This window comes from Alligator sinensis, unplaced genomic scaffold (genome assembly GCF_000455745.1).
Source record: "Alligator sinensis unplaced genomic scaffold, ASM45574v1 scaffold681_1, whole genome shotgun sequence".
Lineage (NCBI taxonomy): Eukaryota > Metazoa > Chordata > Crocodylia > Alligatoridae > Alligator > Alligator sinensis.
This window is the reverse complement of record NW_005842315.1, coordinates 655405-663873: the sequence shown is the minus strand read 5'-3', so window position 1 is coordinate 663873 and position 8469 is coordinate 655405. Positions and strand designations below refer to the sequence as shown.

General features: G+C 37.2%; 1 protein-coding gene across 6 annotated transcripts in view; it reads right to left on the bottom strand.

Moving 5' to 3' along the window:
• Positions 1-1587: 1587 nt before the first annotated feature.
• Positions 1588-8469, bottom strand: part of FAM91A1 (family with sequence similarity 91 member A1) — a 51377-nt gene continuing 44495 nt past the window's right edge. For 2 of the 6 annotated variants that reach the window (XM_025209890.1, XM_025209894.1), the window contains 5 exons: positions 7863-8012; positions 7341-7448; positions 6781-6928; positions 6147-6216; positions 1588-2873 (listed from right to left, as the gene is read on the bottom strand). In XM_025209890.1, coding sequence (XP_025065675.1) covers positions 2685-2873; positions 6147-6216; positions 6781-6928; positions 7341-7448; positions 7863-8012 — 665 coding nt within the window. In that variant the 3' untranslated portion in view covers positions 1588-2684. The remainder of the gene's footprint in view (positions 2874-6146; positions 6217-6780; positions 6929-7340; positions 7449-7862; positions 8013-8469) is intronic. The other 4 variants (XM_014522188.2, XM_025209891.1, XM_025209892.1 and 1 more) reach the window with 4 other exon arrangements.

Below are 8469 nucleotides of genomic sequence, written 5' to 3'. Positions count from 1 at the left end.
AATGCCGATACAGGAGACATGGTGGCGCTTTAATTAGAGCAGCTCTCAGAACTGCTCTAATTAAAAGTGCTGCCAGTCCCCCCCCCACCTTCCGAGCATGTGTAAAAGTGCCCCCATTCAGTAAAACTTTTCAAGTTTTAAGTATAAAGTAAGGCTCCTAAATTTGTGTTTAGGCAGCTAATAAGGACAGTTCATGGTCAGACTTGATTTTCAAAACCTGCAAAAGTTCCTGATAACAGTAGCCAACCGTTTTGAAGACCAAGCTACTTTTGTTTAGGAGCCAATTCTCTTTTTACACATTCACTTATAAAAACTTTAACCAATTACAGTGAAGGATAAAAAGCATTAAAGAAAAAAAAAAGCCTTGCATTAAACTTTAGAACTCCCAGATGACTAACTTTTGTAAGAGTTAACATCATGTACAATCTTATATACAATGTAATGGAGACAATTAATACAAAATACATAGCTAATTAATCTTCTAAAGCTCACTGCAGCATTTTAAATAATGCCTACAGTACTGAAACGAAAAGCCGCCACCTCCAATGGAGATCGTCACTCTGCTGGTCATCAGAATTAAAAAACTCTCCATGACAGATATTAACTTGTCTGCATTGTATGCTATTTCTCTCCCTCCACTAATATCTGGTAGGAATATGCAGCATTTATCCTTCCTCTTTAACATTTCCTTTGAAGGAAATAAGGCAACCAGTATGATTTTTAAAACAAAAAGATTTATCCACTCCCGATACAAGGTTAACCTTTTATTGTTGTGCAAGTAACCAACACATTAGGCCAAGCTCTATAATATGGGCAGAACAGAAAAGCTCAGCTGCTGCTGGTAAAATGGAAAAAGGCAAATATAAGGAGAGCAGCATTGATCATACCAAAGTGCAGTTTCTCAGCAGACAATGGACACTATATTTACACTCAGAGGAATGTATGTTAATGGGATGTGAAACCAAAGAAGACTGGCATTTTCACAGTTCTAACTCAAATGTCTTATCATATCACGAAGCATCTTCTATTGAAAAATATACAAATATTTTCTGATCCCCACACAGAACAGGATACAAAATTAACTTTTAATCATGAATAGTTTCTAGTATTATCTGTGCCAATATGACCTAGACTACCACATTGCAAGGGTTGTATTCATTTTCAAGACAGAATATTTAAATAAATAGCCCCAATAAAGAACAAAGAGGTCAGCAGAAAAATTCAGATGCTAATCTTTGAAGCCTTATCATTTTATATACCTTATTTTCCTAGCGTACTAAATTGAATGAAATTTGGCAGAAGCCATCTCATAGAGCTCGTAGAAAAACCAAAAATAAAGTGATGCTGTACAAATTCCTGCCCTTTCTAGGAAGAAAACTTTGATACATTTACAGTGATTAAGTGGACCATTTCAATTAAAAACATTAACATTTTTCAAAACAAACAGCTGACAGTTCAGTTTTGGGGGAAAAAAAAAAAACATCTGCCTGCAGGCCTCTCTAGCATTTTTCCCCCTTGCTGGCTATACCCACAATTCCCAACAGCTCTGTTCTTTTAGTCTACTCCTGTTACAGTGATTAAGTGGACCATTTCAATTAAAAACATTAACATTTTTCAAAACAAACAGCTGACAGTTCAGTTTTGGGGGAAAAAAAAAAAACATCTGCCTGCAGGTCTCTCTAATTGCATTTTTCCCCCTTGCTGGCTATACCCACAATTCCCAACAGCTCTGTTCTTTTAGTCTACTCCTGTTTACTCATCATCACCACCTGCCACTCAAATTTGCTGTGGAAAGCACTGATGCCACAAACCAATTAGTTACAATGTCACAAATACACCTTAGCAACCGTCAGGTAAGAAGGTCAAAATGTTCAAGGAACAAAGATCCTGCTTTCCTGTAAAAACATTCTAGTAAACAATGGGCACAGCAAACACATCATTATATAGGTAAAGGATTTTGCCAGAGGTAACCAAATTAATCCCTGGTGTAACTCAAATTTCACCATGAAATTATGCCAAAGATGAAACTGACCTTAACAAAGTTTGCCTCGAGTCATCAGCATGGCATCAAACCTTGATGAATTAGATTTTTACATAAAAAGTAAACAGCAAAAATTACTTGTGCTGTTTTGCCAAACCCTCAGTATTAGACCGATTTAAATAATTTACAAACAACAGGCATAATTCTTAATGCCCCATAACACCATCATGATACTGGATTTTAAAAATACAATACCACCGAGCCTTTCAGAGGAAGAGCCAAATCTCTTCCCTTCTACAGAATAGGTATTCAGTAATACAATACAAAACTAAACAGGATTTATGTCAGAGTAATGAACATGTAAAACAACTATTGCAGTATTTTTGTGGTGAGAGTTTAGAAATTTAACAGTTTCAGAAAGCCTAGAAAGGGTGCGTTTAGAATTATAAAAGAAAGATTGTCTCAAGATAAAAATACAGTGCTGACAGCTAAAAAGCTCTCTGTTGCAGCAGGATATGCAGTAATGAGTAATAAGTTCTACACGGTGGAAGTGTTTCCCCAATACTGCAACACACCACACTAACACTACTGTAATATATGGGTTATGCTGCAGCAGCCTTGTACCTTTTAGTGGTTGGCACTATAAATTAATTGTAATTGATAAAGAAAAGGCATTAAGTGAACAACACATGGCAAATCCAAGCTATTTCATCTGTTCTTTAGGTATGCCTGAAATAAAAATTGAGGAAGGCAATCGTCCATTCCATTCAGATAATGCACCTTCTTTGAAGATCAAATTCTTGGCAGGAAGAGGAACGCACATATCAGCAGAAGGGTGTGAAAGCAAACTTGAATTAACATCAGAGAGCAGATCCAATGTTGAAATACCTTCCTAGACACACAGGGGAGAGAAAAAAAAAAGGCATCTGTAAAACAGGAACAAAGAATATGGTTTACTAACAAATGGAGTTCCATTGGGCTTACATAAACCACAGATCAGCACCCTGGAGATTCTGCAAGTTACTTTAACCCAAGGGAATTTCACCTTCTGTAGACAAATACATTCACCAACAAAAACATCAAACATGACTTGATGCCTCTGCACACTTCTTTCTGTGAACACTTGTACAAGCCCTTTCAGGTCCAAAGGAGACTTCTGGAGAATCCAAAAAACTCATGAGGTCATCTAGTCCAGCCATTTCAAGGCAGAATCATCTCAGACAAGTGTCCATCTAACCTGCTCTTGAAGATTTCTAGAAAATTTTCCCAGGCTGCCTACTGCGTTAAGAATAACCTTGTACCTGAAGTCAACAAAAGATAACCAATCTCTGATCCAAACTTCTCTAACTTCCTTTCTACCAAGAATATGAGCAAATTTTACCCCATTACAGTAAAAATGGCTATGATCCACCCCAAAAAGGTCTTTTCTAGAAGAGAATCGATCATGCAGAGCACTTTGAGCTATATTAACTATTTAAATCTATCTACTTCTCAGGGTTGGGATCCTCGCACCCTTTGTGCCTCAAGCACTGATGCCAGCCTTATGTCATACAACCAGCAACACAAGGCTGGATGTATTTATTGACCCATATTTTGGATACTTAGAATTCCTCCGTAAGTAGTGTTCTTCAGCTTCAAACATGCAAAGATCTGCTTCAAGAATTGCGTGCATCATTTCTGATTCTCTTTTTCATTTCTCAAATCTTTTCCATATCAAAAGGAATCAACACGTTCTTTACTACCAAACTATAGGTAAGTACATTAGAAAAATTCTAAAGCACAACACAGTCAATTTTTCTTCTTTGGCCCATCCTACATCTCTCTTATAATACACCCTTTTCTTTTTGGTATTAAGTGTGTTGCATAAAACAAATTTGATCTTTCTGCACCTGTTACGCAGCAAATTCCAGTTATGCGGTAGAGTGAGATGAGATATTAAGTGATGGAGATCGTGTTCTTACTGGATTTTGAATGCTCGCTTTATTTTTCTGAAGAATTTATTATACTGCCATTCTTCATCTTGGTCCTAAATTTCACCCTTTCTGATTATGAACCCTTCCTAGAAAAGTTTAAAACAGGGTTTTAAGAGCAAGAGGAAACCATAACATTCAAATAGGCCTCCAAGAAGACATTTGAGCGCTCTGTAAATCACAAGTCTTCCTTTTTCCATTGGTCCATTAAGTCAGCCCATCAATATCAATGTTCTGATATGCGCTACTGGCTTCCACAGGGCTTCAAAAATCACTTGCATTGATTCTACTAGTGACTGGACTGAATTTAATTCACTGAATTAAATTACTGTTTGACATTCAAAGAGGAATCTGGTTTCAAGGTAAAAGTATGAGTAGTTGCTTTAGTAATTTCAGATGTTGCCTCATTAGGCAAAGATGACAACAGCATCTTAACTATTCCATGCAAAAGTGTTTTTTGCCAAAACATGGAGACTATATGACCCCATAGGTGTGCTATAGTAAGTAGAGGTCTACCCAACTCGAGGAGGCAGACAGCCTGCTTAGTGGGTAGAGCATGAGGCCAGCTGCCATTTTTGAGGGCTTATCAGGCTGTGTGGGGAGCCAGCATTTTATTTTAAGTAAGCACCCCCCACCACCACTCCACCCTGGATTTTGCAGAGATTGCTCAATTTCATGATTTCTGAGCAACAGTGATTTGGATCGGTTCCTAATAACAAGTCATTAAAAGGGTCTCAAATGAGAAAAGAGAGGCTATTTCTCAGCTGCATGGTGTCAGGGTACAACTGGACACAAGACATGTAAGGGGAGAGGACCTTTAACAGATTTCATGTTGACAGATATATGGCTTCCATGATATTCTTAAGGTGAGGTGGTTTCTTCTTGAAAGCAGCAGGCTTAACCTTATCTGGTTAAATTACCACTCCCTCTGACAACTGCTAATCTTATTTAAAAAGGTGGAACTACTGTATTTTCTCATAGAACATGCACCTTTCCCCCAAAAATCAGCACCCCAAGCCTGGGGCATGTTTTAAGTGGGGTAAGATATTTTCTTTGCTGGAAAAACAGCACACCTGGAGACGCTGTACACATCATGCAGCTGCCAAGACAGCTACCACTTCTGTCTGCTCAACAAACGGAAGGAGCAGAGTCCAGTGTTAACTCCCTCACAGCTCTGGCTAATGGCCGAGTACTGTATCTCTTGCCCAAAACAAGAAGTAAGCTGCTGGTAATAGCCTGAGGCATGTGACATGGCAACAATACTTTACTGTAAGGAGCAATTTATATATGTTCCTGTAAATAAAGTAGTAACAGTAAGTAGCAACAGACCCCTTTGCAAGGATCTGGGGTTCTACCTTGGATGACAGAGTAAGTCCCCCTGGAAACAAAGAGCAGAACGTGTAATACTGCAGGAGACAAATCTGACCCACAATGTGGTCCAAGTGTGGTCCTGATGCCACATTTCCTGGACACTGTATATCGGTCATCCATGACACTGGAAGTCTTTTTCTCTATGTTCTACCATCCAAAAGCCAAGATGTAAGTTTTATTTGCGGATGTACGATATGCAAAAAAATATGGTACATGGAACAAGCAGCATGGACACACATGTAGGAATCATGTTTAGTTATTTTTATATTTAGATATACACATATGCACAAAAAGCCTCAAGGATTCAAGAAGTGTTCACACAGCAACTATGGAATTTGAGGCATAATGGAGGTTACCCCATGGTGACCACAGATCTAGCCGTCACTGCAGTGTTTACTCTAAAAAAAATAGAATTTAATAGCTTTTCATCTGCCACTCTGACTGCTAAATGTACGTGTTAAAGTTTTACTTAAAACTTTCAAAATATTTCTAAGCCAGCCAGCCAGAACTTGAAATCTAATTAATATTTAAAAATCAGCAGTACCTAAAACAACTTCTGTCCAGAATCCACCTACAAATATTTAGGATTTTTCTGAGCTCATTTTCCTACCTATATTCTCTCTCAAGACCCTTGCAAACAGGAAAACCCATTTTACACTAAGAAATAAAACCCAACAACAAAACTGAATGAGATCAGACAAGAAAAATATTCTGCTAGTAACATTTTAGAAAATACTGACTTTTTAATTTGATAGTGCCTTTAAAAAGGATCACAGGAAAAGGGAAAAAACAAACCCAGAAACATTTTGATTCCTTCCGCTTACCTGGAATGAATGAACAAAGTTAAGGACCTGTAGAGACAATTTTCTACTGGAATGTAAGAGTTTCTGAAGGCTGTCAAAATGAACAAAGTGAAACTGGATAAATATAGCAAGTAAGATTAAAAGGACATATACTCAAACACAGACTCTCAGCATTTTGCTACATTTTATGAGAGTGCCAAAGCACCAGAGGTCACCGTCTTGGAAGTATCCTAACATCACCTGTCAAAGCAGAGCTCTAAAACAAAAAGCAAAACAAAAAACCCATCACACAGAGCTTAGTGTAATACTATTATCACTGCATCAAAAGGTAAGTTGCTAACTGAACTCCAACCCTATCTGCTCTAGACTTTAGGATTTGTTCACTCCAGTAAAATGAATACCATATTTTCTAGCAATATTTCGGTTTTGTTACTACGACATTACAAACTGCAGCTAAACAAGTTACTGAACTGCATGCATTAACAGCCAGTATTTTTTATCCTGGTCACGAAGCCTATCATACGCTTAAATCAGAACTGCCAGACAGCTCATCTTTGCTCTTATACTACATTTACAACTTCAAAATGTCAGGTTTTATATTGCCAAAACACAGATAAGGTTACATATACAACAGCTGTGGGAAAAGAAATCTCACCTTTCTTTTCTACACAGTCCATGAGCGGCAATTTTTCGGCAGACTTTCCAGTTTAATTCTGAACTAAAAAGCGGAATGCCAAAGCACAATTCCAGGGGAACCCATTCCAATTCTGTTGTGGGTACTACAAGAGATATAGCACAGTCTACTGTAAAGAACAATCAAATGGAGGGGGGAGGAATAAAGGAGAAATAATACACGAGGTGATTTCCATCTCCCCAAAATTTAAGAAAAAAATAAACGAAAAAACAACAACAAAAATCAGCTGTTGTTTTGAACAGTTCAGTTTCCATTACCCATTCTTTCCAAAAAGAAAAGGTAGAACATTTGAAGAAGAAATCCTACCAATGCTACAAGATTCTTTAAGAGATGTGCATTAAAATGTTTTATTATCCTATTGTGCTCTGTCAATGTGCAGATGGTCTTTAAAGGTGTCCTGTTTGTTTAAAAGAGCACAGCCCAGCACACTAGTACAGCATTTACAAAGACTAGATGCTTCTGTCCAGTAAGAATCCAGTTTTCCACCATGAAACAAATACAGGAAGATTTTATTTTTTTACCTTCGAGACTTTGCTTAGATGAAGAATCCAGTGAGCTCTCCTCTATTACCATTTCAAATGATTCTGTGCTCCCATTTACATCAGATCCTGATGCTAATTCAGTCTCACCTAAATATAAAGATATTTCTTAATATTCTATCAAACATTAATTGCTTCCTAATGTTCAGAATATCATACAAAGTTTTACTCCATTTCAGAGGTACTTTATGTTTATTACCAGTATAGCACATCAACTTGCGTTAATAAAACAAATAGTCCAGTGGCATTACTTGGACTAGGTTTGGGCTTAAGAGAGAATTAAAAAGAAAATCTAGAATTTAATATTCTATTTAAAGAGAATATTTTGTTTGTTTTCAAAATACAACCACATCTACCCTTTAATGCTTTAATAAAAGCTTGCATTTCATCCTTCCTTTGAATGTTCAAATTCAATACGCTTTTACCATTTTCTATTTAAAAGATGACATATTAATTCAAATGAGGTCTTAAGCAAAGACTAGTAGTTTTCATGGGATAACTTACCTCTTCCATCAGAAGCATCACTCAGCTTTCTGTTTGCGTGTTGACTAGAAGGGTTCAGCATGGTAACATAGCCACAGAAATGCTGCAAATCTACTTTGTCACTCAATATCTTCAAAGCCTTGTGAACACCCATGTTCACACGAGAAAATTCTATTGGAAAACGAAAAAGTATACACGCCAGTTGGCCCTTTGCCATCATAAGAAATGGATGCAAATGTAGCTCTACTGCAGTCTACCTATAGGTAATGATGGGTAAATTTCTAATTTGGAGGTTTGTTTGGGCATGTGTAAAATTTCCCTTCTTCCTGTATCTGCGCTGGAGGAGTTAGCATACTGTTGTGTGGTACAGGAAACAAGATAAATCTGTTCTCCAATGGAACTATAGAAGCTTAATTGGTCCTTCCTTGATCCCTCCTTCAGTATTCAAAAACTTGCATCCTAATCAATCAATCATTAAGTGGATTTTCAAAACAGTTAATTAGTTTACACTTTAATAAAGCCAAACTACTCCAGCCTAGAATACAGAGAAAGGAGCAGCCTTGAATACAGAGAAAGGAGATGTAAAGAGATAGCAATAGCTTTTAGAAAGTAATCCAGAATCAAAACA